The sequence below is a fragment of the Echinops telfairi genome, unplaced genomic scaffold, assembly GCF_000313985.2.
Source record: "Echinops telfairi isolate 266 unplaced genomic scaffold, ASM31398v2 ScPeMD7_18;HRSCAF=68, whole genome shotgun sequence".
Taxonomy (NCBI): Eukaryota; Metazoa; Chordata; class Mammalia; order Afrosoricida; family Tenrecidae; genus Echinops; species Echinops telfairi.
The window spans coordinates 87,048,964-87,062,450 of record NW_022103915.1 but is presented as its reverse complement, the minus strand read 5'-3'; the positions used below and the strand labels follow the sequence as shown (position 1 = coordinate 87,062,450).

Here is a 13,487-nt window from a genome sequence, read left to right as displayed (position 1 = left end):
TCGAATTCCTTCCATGATCTTTTCCCCCTGTGCCCAAGTCTGTCACTATGAGCCAGAATCAGCTCAATGGCAAAGGGTGTCGTTTCCATTTCCTGTGCAAGACCCGTTCCTACCATCTGATTCTGTTCCGCATGTTCAGATCTCAGCAGTTCCAAAATAAGTCCAATTGACACCTCAAATGTTAGCTAGGCAGAACTGGGTGTTAAATTGTGTCATAGAGAAAGAAAATTCACACCCAGAACTCCCTACACAACTTACATAAAGCCACTGTACCAGGGTCAATGCACTTTATTATTTCCGCTGAACTAAAAGATCTTTGGGGCATGCATCAGACAGTCACGACCTCTTCCTCTTTGTCATGGTGTCACTGCAGGGACCCGTACTTGCAACACATTTAAAACATGCAAAATGCTGGGACCTGTGTGAAGTCCCAACTTGGAGCAGTCTCTGGGAACCCAGCCCATGATGCCTCTGGGCCAACATCTGACCAAAGCGGGGTGGCTGATTAAAATGAAAAGGATTGAAATTAGCATGGTTCATTTTAATTGGTAGGGGTCAGTACACCGAAAGTGAAATCATCTTTCCCTAATCACTGAGAAACCACTCTGTTAGAATGTTGGGAGGAAGACATTCTCCTGGTGTGTGGGGCTTTTCTAATATGGCATGGAAATACTATCTATGCTAAAGGGAATAAGTTCTCCAATCTCATTTTGCCACTTACAAGTGATTAAGGCCAGTCCTCTCATGGAAATACCTTCATAATAACATTCTGGTAGGCGGGTTCCGCTTATTAATTTACAATACACAGCAAACATAAATTTCTTACTCCTGTGGCATTTTCTAATGCCATTCTTACATCTTACAAATGAGTAATAACACATCTGTCTGATGTCCTCATACTTTTCTTGGAGGAAGTAGTGTTCCTTCACACACCCAAGCTTCTTGTGCACCTTTTTATATTTGATTTCATAATCACAGTATCCCTTTAGATATATAAATCGATCTAGAGGCTCAATCATGCTCTTCTCCTCGAATCGCTCTTTGGTAGGTTCTGAGGTAGCCCCTGTGCCGTAAAACTCCTCCAAAATATCTACAAACTCTTCGTCAAGTTGAAATGGAGTCCGAGGAATATATTCTCCGTCGAGCTGCACAGGGAATAGCAGTAGTAGCAGAGATAGCGGGTGCGTGATGACAGAAGTCTGCCACATTTTCCTATGGGGAATAAGAAAGAGATGGGGAGGTCCATTCTATGGTGAAAATGCACCTGCTATTCGGCATTGATCTGCTAGCTTCAAAGTCGGTGATTCAAACCCACCAGTTGATCATTAGGAGGAAGAGGAAGACCGCTCTGGGAAAGATTGACAGTCTTGTAAACCCTACATAGGGTCACTATGAGTCAGAGTCAGCTTGGCAGCAATGAGCTTCCTTTCCATGTCCCGTGCAAGACCCGTTTCTACAATCGAATTCTGTTCTCCATGTTCAGCTCTCAGCATTTTCAAAATAAGGCCAATTGACAACTCAAAATCCATTTACATACTTCTGACATAATGGCTTAAAATGATATAACTGGGACATAGAACCCACTGTCCTGGGGCCAATTCTGATTCATAGCAGCCACATCATTCATTCTAAAGGCTGGAGATAAGGGAGAAACATTTAATAGGCAGAAGGGGGAGATGAAGAGATGAGGATGAAGGGAAGAGAGAAAGAAGGAATTAAGAAGGGAGCAAGGGAGAGATGAAGGGCAGGGGTGGGAAGAGGGGGATCGAGAACAGCAGAAGGAGAGAGGGAGGTTACACAAGGGAGCCCCCCCTGAACATCCCAATGTGATGAGGAAAACCCCTCAACGCAGGGCTTTCTTTCTCTTCTTGACGTGTGTGTGTGTGTGTGTGTGTGTGTTGTGGTGCTCTCTTTATCGGAGGATAGTTAGCACTGTCAGTGACTTCTACAGACTAAACACCAGTGACAGCCACTCGCCTGCGTTGTAACAACCCCCAAAGCCTTCAGACATTACCAAGGGCCTCTTGGTGTAGGTAGAGGTCATCCTTGGTTGCAATACGCTGCCTTAGCATTCAAATAAGATAGGTATGCTCATCTTTATGATTTCAAACCTCATCGGGCCAGAAATGGCAGGAGGAGAGAGACAGAGACAAAAAAAGAGAGAGCGCGTGTGTGTATGTGCAGAATAGTTCTTTCCCAACAGTTGCTTGTTTAATGGTACTGCAGTAGAGCTCTGACTCTTAGCATTAGGTTTGCAGAAGGCTATGGATAACAGTGAAAGACCAATTTCATTTGCTGAGTCCCCAGGGTGGGCACATCATTGCCCTCTGGCAGAGTGCATTGGAACTTGGATTGCTCCCACCCCTTTGATCAGCCCTGGGAAAGAGTCTCCCTCAGGGGTTTCCCTAGGTGTGTCCTTGTTGGAGACTGGCTTACTACTGGGGTTGTATAGTCATGAATCATGCCCTGACAGCCTTGGTCAGAAGGCCCAAGACCAACTTGGTAATTCTTCTACCTACCGTAATTTACATGTCCCAATCATGGCCCTTTTCTCCTCCTCTGTAGTCTCTCCTGCAACTGGGATGTATTGATCTGCTGCCAATCATGCTTTTGTGATCATTTGCTTTGCCACCCCACCCTGCCCCCACCCACCCCATGTCTCTTTCAATCTCAGCAAACCCTTGTACATGATTATGACCTTGTGCCTTTGGATGATGTGCCTTTGCCTTGTCTTTGTCCTCTCTAAGACTGGATAAATGTTCTTCTTAAATTACATTTGAGATCCGAGGTCTCCTTCGTAGCTCAAACAGTTGTTAAGTTTTTGCCTCATTATACTGTGCAACCGAACAGCCAACCTTCCTTTGGAATTCAGCCTATACTTGGCCTCTGACCTTATGAGTAAAAATCTCTGTGATTGAACCCAGAAATTTGTATTTTAAGCAAATTCATAAGGTGATTTGTAGCACACACTCAAGTTTGAGAGCATTGTTGTAGCTGATATAAAAACCACTTTGTGAAAAAGTAATTACAAGCTGTGACAAACTAATAGGGAAAGAGTTAGCCTTTGGGAAAAGATCGAGATGGATCTTGAGCTGTTAGGTAAACCAATGTACATTTCAAATGGATTATTAAGGGGTATTTAAAATTATTTTTTATTAATTAATCTTTTAACTTAACCAATTAATTTTGCCAAACAAGATATTAGCTGACCTCACAATGAGATAGGACCTCTTAGGTATACAATAAGAGAAGAACCCAAATAAATTTCTATGCAAAATAATATTTTTGTAAAAATTACCTTAAGAGTACTTGGAAAACATTATGAAAGAGATACCATACAAAGTATACCACCCACATAAAGAACAGGAATATGTAATTGATAGAAGAAATATTAGTAGTAATGATCACTTAAAAATAAATGCAGTCTCTGTCACAAAAGGAAAAACTAAATTTATATCCTTAAAGTGCCAATAAATATAAAACCTTACAAGCACAATGAGAGGTGAGCCATCAATCTGATCAGAATGAAATTGGTACAATTGGTTCTGAGGAAAAAAGTATTGGCAAATATTTTAAATGTTCTCAAAGGCGTGTGCCTTTCCCCCAGGGTTGTGGTATCTAGAATTTTAAGTTGAGTAAATTGGGTTTTACTGAAAGATAATAGGTTTTACTTGAGAAAGTAAAAACCTTGAAAATGTAAATGGCCGAAATGTAGAAATACTAACTTGAATCCATAGGTTCATAGCAATGACAATACGAGCTATAAGAGTACAATAGTACCCCAAAAATTAGTTGCTGATACCAAGGGCTCAAGTAGAAAGAAAATGTTTTGAGAATGATGAAGGCAACAAATGTACAAATGCGCTTCACACAATGGATGGATGTATGGATGGTGATAAGAGTTGTATGAGCCCCTAATAAAATGATTTTAAAAAGAAGAGTACAACAATGGCTGGGATATGTTGAGGCAGTCACTATGCTGTATTTATAAATTTATCTATCCTTAAAATGAACTATTTTTGAAAAATTAAAAATATAATCGCCAGTGAAATTTTAGAACGACCACAATATTTTATGATATATTAGTATAGTAGTACTGCCTGATGGCAAGTGACAGAAATCCCAAGCAAATAAACACACAAGAACTATATTGACTCACAAGAGAAAGTTGTCCACGAGGCACAGCGGAATGCCAAGGAAATACTTATCAGCTCCCTTGTTCTGTCTCACAACTGTTTTCTATTCTGAGTTACTTTCATCGAGGGTCTCTCCATGTAATGGCAAAGACAATCCCTGTCCCCTTATATTTAGGATCACATAGTGAATACTATAATGTGATCCAACATGGAAAATAGCGTCTATGATTGGTCTTCTTTCTGTCACATGACTCAATCCAAGGAGGAGGAGCCCCCTGATTGACGAGCCTGGACCTCACGGCACTCTTTGAGAAATAAAAGCAAAGCTCCATCAGCAAAGGCCCAAGAAAATTCCTCTTCCCAAGAGAAGGAGTATTCCCTGGCACACACAAGACAATGTGAGACCAACTCTAAAAGTATCAACTGCACATCAGAAATGCGTGAAGAAAAAAAGTCCAGCCATTTGGCTACATGCATCCTTACCTCAATCAGTAGAGAGATAGATTGGGTAAAGGGAAAAGAAAACCTAAAATCAAACACTTAATAAACTATTCATTTTGAATGATATCTTGTGATGGCTCTCTTTGTTTTTGTTTTTTCATAGTGAACTTTTACTAATATAAAACCAGTAACTGAACAAGTGTGCCACTAAAGAAATAGATTTTTAACAACCGGACCAGATCTGGTCTTCACTATTAAAATGCCTATTTCCTATAACCTCACAGTTTTATATGGCTACACTTCCATTTTTCATCGGCGTCAGGAAAACTCAGTACCTGTTTGAGTGGTTGAGCAAAGATAGATCCTAAAATCTCATAGTCCTAAAGTAGACTCACTTCGGTGGGTCCATCCTAGTGAAGCTTAGTTCAATCAATAAGGAAAATCTAAGCATTCATCAGCTTCACATTTACACTTTTCCAAACATTTTGAGCCAATGTTTGTACAAGAGACTGTCTCACAGGGACAGGACAGGCACGTCTGCCTTCCCAGGGACCAAACACTCTGCTTGCTAGGAAGGAACCGTCTATTTGTGTTAAGTGAGTGAGCATTCTGCAGGCTAGGAAAATAACTAATGGCTCTGAGATAACAAGCCTGGTTATGTCTCATCACTGAGGTCAGGCTGAGAGGATATCGGAGACATCGAGTTATGACCTGGGAAAAGTTCAACTCCTCCACACTGGCTCTGACCAATACAGAGATCTTTGACAAAGGAACTAGCAACGTGAGTTCTACAACTGCCTCTGCTGACTGTTTTGAGATCACAGCAGAGCGAGGAAACTGAGGCAGAACCCTCACATGTTCTGAGTTGAGGAAATAGAACTGACGGACTGAAGACGGCAAGGAAGCTTGAGTTCATAAGACCGAGTCCCGAAAGCTACCCAAGACCTGAAACGCGTCATGCATTCAGTGCTGGGTGTCACACATGTCTGAGAAAACTACCTGAGGCTGCAGGTGGGATGGGAGACCAAAGAGATCAGAAGGAATAATTTCAACTCCCCCGAGGAGCGAGGCTGAAAACACAAATTCATAGAGCATTAGGTAGAGTGCTCGGGAAGGTCTTGCCTCAGTAGTGAGGAATAATTACCCCTAGAAGAAGCCCTGCCCCCGCCTCTCAAAGCATGAAATCCACATTCTAGAAGATCAAAGGGTTAAGCTACTGGCCCAGAACAAAACTCAAAACAATCCGTTGGAATTACAAAAATAACCCAACCAGGGCAAGGCAATCCAGTACCATTCACAATATCCGCCATCTCACTAAAGGTTGCAAAGCATTCGGAAGCAGAAAAGCACAAACCATACTGAGAAAAATCATTTGATTAAGTTCAGATTAGAGATACTAAAACATTATGTGTAAATTATTTGAACATACAAACTAAAACCAGTGATATTTAGATTTATTTTTTTAAAAGCAAGTTTCAACTATATACTGCTTACAAGAAATGCATTTTGAATAGAAAAACACAAAAATGAAAGCTATGAAGGGGCTTTGAAAAGTTCATGGAAATATGGGATGAAAATATTATGGAATTTGGGGAAATTTTTAAAGATTCCTCATATATCAAAGCATATGCCATGCTAACATTGTTAAAAGAAAGCTGGGGTGGCTATCTTAGTATCAGATAAAGAAGATTTAAGAGCATAGAATTTTACAAAGGACAAAAAGGGTCATTTACAAATGATAAGTGGACCTACACGCCTAAATATTTATGCTCCAAAGAGCAGGATTTCAAAGGAGCCCGAGTGGGGCTGTGGACCAAGCATTGAGCTGCTCACCAGAAAGTGGGTCATCCAAACCCACCTGCAGCTCCTCTACTGAATAAAGATGCAGCTGTCTGTTTCCGTAAAGATTTACACTCTTGGAAATTCTAAGGAGCGATTCTACTCTGTCCTAGAGAAGGTTATTAAGACTTGATGGTACTGAGTTTTAGGATTATATTGTACTTGATGCTTTTAAGAGCCATCTGTCAATATTGTTTGTAAAAAGAGATAAGAAATCAGCAAGGGTATTGAAGCTTTGTAGGTTTAAAAAAATATATTAATTTAATATACAGTGAACCCTCGTTTATCACGGTTAATCGGTTCTAGACCCTACCGTGATAAATGAAATTCTGCGAAGTAGGATTCCTTATTTGTAAATCAAATATTTTTGTAGTTAGAGCATAGAGGACATGAAAAAACACCCTTAGTCACCATTACACTCGTATTACCCAATTTATTAAATGAAAAAGGGAAAATACAGTAAAACATTTTGGACGTTACAATTATCATTTATTATTTATTATGTTATTTATGGCATCAAGCATGTGCAGTATGAGCCAATCAGTGGCAGTAATGACAGAGCATGTGCTGTTACGCAAAAACCACGATAGAGTGAAGCCGCGGAAGTCGAAGCGCGAAGTGGCGAGGGTTCACTGTAATTAGTATTTATGGATCACTCCAAACAGGAATCACTGAATATACAAAAATTATTTTCTGATGTGCACCTAGAACATCTACCAGGATATCCACTATTTTCAGCCACAACACAAAGATGAAAAGAATTCAAGTGATACTTGTACCGAACGTGTTCTCTGACTACCGTGGAATTGAATTCAATAGCAATGAGAGGATTCTCTCAAAAACTCAAGAGTTCAAAACTAAATAACACCTTTCTAAATAATGAATAGGTCAGAGAAGAAATCAAAAGACTTCAGAAAAGATTTAAGAAACTAGAAAAGATTGTGATTTCCAAGTGCCACAATAACAGACCATCACTTGTCTGTCCGCTGATTGCACTGTGGTGTCTTTTTTTTGGCAGTTTAAAACCCTTCATTAGATAACCAGCCACTAGTTTTCATCCACGTTGACTGTCTGTAGGTTTTTGAAAGTGGTGACAGGCACATAGGTAACCAATGTGTAGAGCTTGTTTGGGGAAGCTTCATCCTCATTATGTTTCCTGGACAACCGTACACAGATACGGTATGGAACATTCCTGATTCCTTTGGCCCACACAGCAAAGTGTGGAATGCTTCACGAATTTGCGTGTCATCCTTGTGCAGGGGCCATGCTAATCTGCTCTGTATCGTTCCAATTTTAGTATATGTGCTGCTGAAGCAAGCACATGTACTGGGTGTTGCTGGGATGCTGGAAGGCATGTTAAATGCCATCAGGGACACCCAAAGTGAATTGGTTTTCGCAGAACTTCCAGAGTTAGAATAGAAGAAGGAATAAGCTGTCCACTTCAGAGGAATAAGCCACTGGAAATCTTATCGATAGCAGCAGAACATTGACAGATACTAAAAGCCTCATGAACAGGAGCAGAATATTGTCCGAGACAGTGCCAGATGACAAGCCCCTCAGGTCAGAAGGCACTCTAAATATGCCTGAGGAAGAGCTGCCTTCTCAAAGCAGAGGCCACCATACCATAAGGTTGTGGATGGAGTAGTTAGCGTAAACCTCAGAGAGCAAGGCCTTCACGACCTTCATTCGTATCAGGATGGGGGAAGGCTTATCAACGACCTGCAATATGCAGATGACACCACCTTGCTTGCTGAACGTGAAGCAGACTTGCTGATGAAGATCAAGGATCGCAGCTACTTGGCCAGTTGACTGGAAGAGACTCATATTTGTACCCACTCCAAAGGAAGGTGACCCAGCAGAACGCTCAAATTATAGAGCAATATTATTGATACCACATGCAAGTAACATTTTGCTGAAGACCATCCAACAAGGGTTGCAGGCTCATTGGGCGCGGACCGAGGGAATGTTCAGGCTGAATTCAGAAGAAGACATGGACAAGAAATATCCTAGCTGACGTCACATGAATCGTGGCTGGAAAGCAGAGAATATCAGAAAGATGTTTACTTGTGTTTTATTGACTATGTCAAGGCATTCAACTGGGTTTACTTTGAGGACTAAGGTGAGCTGACACAGGCCATGGTATTTTCAATCACCTCCTCCATATGTGAACGTTGGACCCTGAATAAGGAAGACCGGAGAACGGATGCATGTGAACTGTGGTGCTGGGAAGACTATTGAAAGCACCGTGGGCAGACAAAGGAACAAAGAGATCTGCCTTGGAAGAAGTGCAAACAAAATGCTCCTTAGAGGTCAGGCTGGTGACACTTCGTCTCACACACTTTGGACATGTTGTCAGGAGAGAACAGGCCCTGGAGAAGGACGTCACGCGTGGTAAAGTCGAGCCGCAGCGAACAAGAGGAAGGCCCTTGGCAAAAAACGGACTGACACAGAGGCTACAAGAATGGGCTCGAACATAAGAACAATTGTGAGGCTCACACAGGGTCTCGTTATGTTGCACATGGGTTCCTCTTGAGTTGGAACCAATTCCGTGGCACCTAACAACAACAACTTTTGTTATTTTTTTTTTTAGTTTAAATGCATTTTATTTTTAGACAACCTACACGACATGTTTGTTTGTTTTTTTCCTTAAAAAAAAAAAAAGCCTCCTCCTTTTGTGACTGATGAGGGCAACGAATGTATAAGTGTGCTTTACACAATTGACGTTTGTATGGATTGTATGATAAGAGTTGTATGAGCCCCAATAAAATGACTATTAAAAAAAAAAAAAGCCTCCGCTCCAAATAAATCAAGGTCAAGAGTGAATGAAGCGCTCACGTTTGTCTAAGTCCTGGTGTCGTGTGGATGCACAGCAGCCGGTTAGGATGAGAGGCATCGGTCGTGAGTTGCCCAGCGTGTTAACATTTCTCCATTGCTAAGCCATCCTTAAAGAAGATCATATACGGGGTCACACCATCCTCACGGTAGTCCAGCAGAGCCACCGTGCCATCTGGATTCATGTTCTCACTAATAGAGAACTGGTCGTTTCTGAAATTTGCAAGGATGTTCTTGGTTTGTTCCGGCAGCCCCTGTCATTCAAGGGTTTACTTTTTCTGGTTTCTGTTCTTCAACTTTGCCTTTGATGGATTTCATGTCATCTTTGATGTCCTTCTTGTAGGCTTCTTTGTGAAGCTGGTCTCCTGCAAGTGATGGTTCATGACAATGTCAACACCAGGGGCCACTGTGCTTTCTGCTGCATCACCATCGGGGCCTTCAGTTGAGGCGTTACTACTGACCATCTTCCCCTCCACTTCCAGACACAGCCCGTCTGCGATCTCCTGGATCTTGTAGATGGTGGAGATCATCTCATCATGGCTGGTGAGGTCCCGGTAGATGATCATGTTGGCGGCTTAGGAGGAGTCGTGCGCTATGCGGCGGGAGCGGCACTGGCCGGGGTGGGGGTGGGGTTGGGGAAGCGGGCGGAAAGGGCAACTTTTGTTATCTTGTATTAGTATTGTGTAGTTTTATTTGGGGTTTTGGTTTGTTTTTCCAGTTAGGTTTATACCTAAGTATTCTGCGTACATTTTGCTTCTCATGCTAGAGAAGTGTTTTGGTTTTTTCCCAACAACTTTTAGACAACTATCTCCGTGCTTGGCTTTTCCCTTTTCTTTCCTGACATTTGGATCACATATAAGTAACTCATTTTAATGGTGTCCCACATAATTCTTAGGGTTTCTTCATTTTTATTGGCGGGGTGGTGGTGGTTCCTGTGTTGTTATTTGTTTTGCTGGTCCTTTTGCTCACTGACCGTCCACTTTTCCGAGCATGCTGCCCTCAATGGAGTGAGTGGTCGATCCTGATAACACCGTCAAAGCACACGAAGAGCATTCTGCCTGAGTTTCTTCTAACACAGATTTGTTTGTTCTTCTGGCACGCAGAGAACTTTTGATATTCTTTGCCAACACCATAATTGAAATGTGTCCATTTTTCTCTGGTCTCCCATATTTATCCCCCAGTTTTCATATGCATATGGAAAAAAACCAAAATCCCCTGCCATGGAGGTAGCGCTGACTCACCGTGACCCTAAGTAAGGTTCTGAGGTTGGGAATCCTTTAGGCAAGAGACAGTCTCAGCTTTGCCCCGCAAAGTCGTCGGTGGGTTGGAACCACCAATCTTTCAGTGAGCAGCCCAATGCTTCCTCAACCGAACCACCAGTCCCAAACATGCACATGCGGCTATCGAAAATACCAGGGCTGGGCTGTCAGCTGAGCTTACTTGTTGGAGAATTAATGGAAACACAGAGGAAAAGATATAGAGCTTCCCCGTCTACTGAGTCCTCCGTCTGCCTAACATCAAGTTCTTTCCCAATACTTGTGCATTGCTGGAGGCCCCGTGTATCCTTCCCGTCATGGAGCTGAGAGTGAACACTATGAACATGGAGGAGCGCTTCTCAAAGCAAACCTAAGGAACACTTCGGCAGACCAAAGGTCAAGTAACTTGACCTTGCTTAAAATAAATTTTGATATAAAACACGATCTGGATTTAATGGTAGACACACACAACAAACGCTATACAACTAAACAAGCGCTTCCTCTAGGTAACTCAGGAACAATTGAAAATACCTAAGAGGCTAATTTAAACTAGTTTGGTTTCTTATGTTTGCCATTTGGAGGAAAAGCTATTGGCCACGCAATCACGGAATAGTTTTGCCTCTGATTGAATACACCAGCCATTGGTAGTCTGCCTATTTAAACGGCCCCTGTTAGAACTCTCAGGTTTTGAAGATACATCTCTTCCAGAAAAGAGCATGAAAGTGTCCCAGTTTATTTCTTGTGATCTCTATTGTGGGCCTATGGAATTCTTTTAGTTAAATCACTTTATTTATTTATTTTGTTAAATCACTTTAGACATAACCATTTTCTATCTCTGGATCCAATGGTGAGGTATTCAGTTACAGTTCTTTTAAGAAATATATTTTTAGGAGGTGATGAGGGAAAGAGTGCATATTATAAAATTTAACAATGAATCTCAAGACGATCCCTTGACTTAGTAGGAGTTAATGTTAAAAGGTGTGTAACGGACCATTGAAAGAATAAGCAGAGTGAGACACACTGAGTTCCCCAAACAGGAATTTCAGAGTAGATGTCGTCGTGATCAAAGGAATCTGAAGGAACACCGCCCCGTTACGTTCCAATGGAAGAGCTTGTCGCTCTTGTCCCCCATCTGGCTGCTGCTGTTTGCATTCCTTTGTTGAGCCTACAATGTCATCAACTTTCTGTTTTGTGGTCAAGACTTGCAAAAACCTACAACAGGGGTTTTATGGTTTATCTAGGAATAATACAGGAAGTATTACTTGTGTATTTGGTAAAGAAAATCCATTTTGTACAGTTTATTTAAGTTTAAACAAAATGTGGATTTTGTCTATTAAAAAAGGAAAGAAAGAAATACCATGGTTCGGGTGAGGTGCACCTTAGCCCTCAAAGTGATATCTTTTGTTCTTTAGCATTGTAAGTAGATTTTGTACAGCAGATTTGCTCAAAGCAATGTCATTTATTTCTTGATCGCTGCTTCCACGAGGGTTGATTGTAGGTCTAAGTAAAATGAGATCCTTGACAACTTCAATCTTTTCTCCGTTTTTCGTGATGTTGCCTGTTGGTCCAGTTGCTTTTTTTACATTGAGCTGTAGTCCTTACTGATCTTCATCGGTAAATCTTTTAAATCCTCTTAACGTTCAGTCAAGTTGTACCATCTGCACACCATTGTGAATAAGGCCTTCCTCCGTGGGCAATTCTGCTGGTCTTTAGAAGACCAGTGGCATAGCTTGTAACATCACAGCAACACACAAACCAATACAGTAGAACAAACTGATGGGCGAGTTTGGTTAATTTAAAAAGGAGTTTTGACATGGTTGGGGGCATAAGGATGATGTGTTTTGAGGCATAATCTGGTCAGGAGAAGGTAATATGAAAATTGGATTGAGAAAGGGATAGAAATGAGTTTATGGGGAATGGTGTCAGAAAGGGGAAACTAAGAGTAATTATACTTTTGTGGGCATATTTTAAGAGTCCATCCTTCCAAGCCCAACTTCCACATCATATTCCTGTCTCCACAGGCCTCCTGTGCCTCTCAGAAGGGCTCTTGAATATAACAGGTCACAGAGCACGATCACATTTCTATAAAGAAGAACATGGAGTTCCCAAGACAGTCTGCGCTAAGGAGAAGAAGGCGAGCCCAGCCCAGAGCCTTCCCGTGCCCTGGGCTATGCCAGCTCCTCTTGTCCTTTGATCTCACACACACGACAAGCTCCGGCAAGCTCCACGTCCCACGCAGGCCCTCCAAGGAGGTCCAAACTCTGGAAGGTCCTGAGATGCCAGAATGGACTGAGTTGGGTCTCTTCCCTGGGGCCTAGCCCCCACGTACAATCGAGGTTCTGTTTCAACAACTCCACTGTAAGTTGGTTCTGGCCCAATTTGAATAGCTCGGGGTTTTAAAAAAAGTTTTCATTATTTTTTGTGTTTTAGTATCAGTAAATTTTCTTTTCTTTTTATATTTAACTATTTTATTATCTTTATAAATCATAACATTTACCTGCAAGTGAACATCTGCAAATGAGTACATCCACAAATTATGAGCTGCAACACTATATATAGTACATCCTACTAACATTTGTCGTTAGGTAGTATAGCGTTAGTTCTGACTCATAATGACTCTATGGACAACAGAGGGAAACATTGCCTGGTCCTGCACCATATAACACATGCACAAACTAAAAAACAACCAACCATAAGTGTGGGTCATTGTAGCTTGAATACGCTGGAAGTTGTGCATATACCTGCATAAGAGGAGGAAGGGGGGCCATTGAAGAAAACCTGTGTGTATAGAAAATCTGAAAACTAGAATATGACTTGCAGTCCTCTTCTCTTATGCAAACAACAACATTTAAAAATTAGCATAGCGTGCTTATGAAAATACCTAGGGTGGGAGAGCACCCATTAGAAAAGATGGATAATGTACATATGTAAATATATTTATATATGAGGATGGAGAAATAGATCTATGTGCATATATTTATAG

The 13,487-nt window shown here is 41.5% G+C and overlaps 1 protein-coding gene, 1 non-coding gene and 1 pseudogene across 2 annotated transcripts; all 3 read right to left on the bottom strand.

Annotated features, from left to right (window-relative positions):
* Window positions 1–653: 653 nt before the first annotated feature.
* On the bottom strand, window positions 654–1,208 carry RNASE9 (ribonuclease A family member 9 (inactive)). Its single transcript, XM_045287741.1, has one exon. It carries the CDS (start codon window positions 1,206–1,208, stop codon window positions 654–656), a length of 555 nt encoding a protein of 184 aa, XP_045143676.1.
* A 6,422-nt stretch (window positions 1,209–7,630) lies between these two features.
* Window positions 7,631–7,737, bottom strand: LOC115868810. The gene has a single exon (XR_004045788.1). It is a non-coding gene; the product is annotated as a U6 spliceosomal RNA (small nuclear RNA).
* Window positions 7,738–9,331: 1,594 nt separating this feature from the next.
* LOC123521421 lies at window positions 9,332–9,814 on the bottom strand (annotated as a pseudogene).
* Between the last annotated feature and the right edge of the window lie 3,673 nt (window positions 9,815–13,487).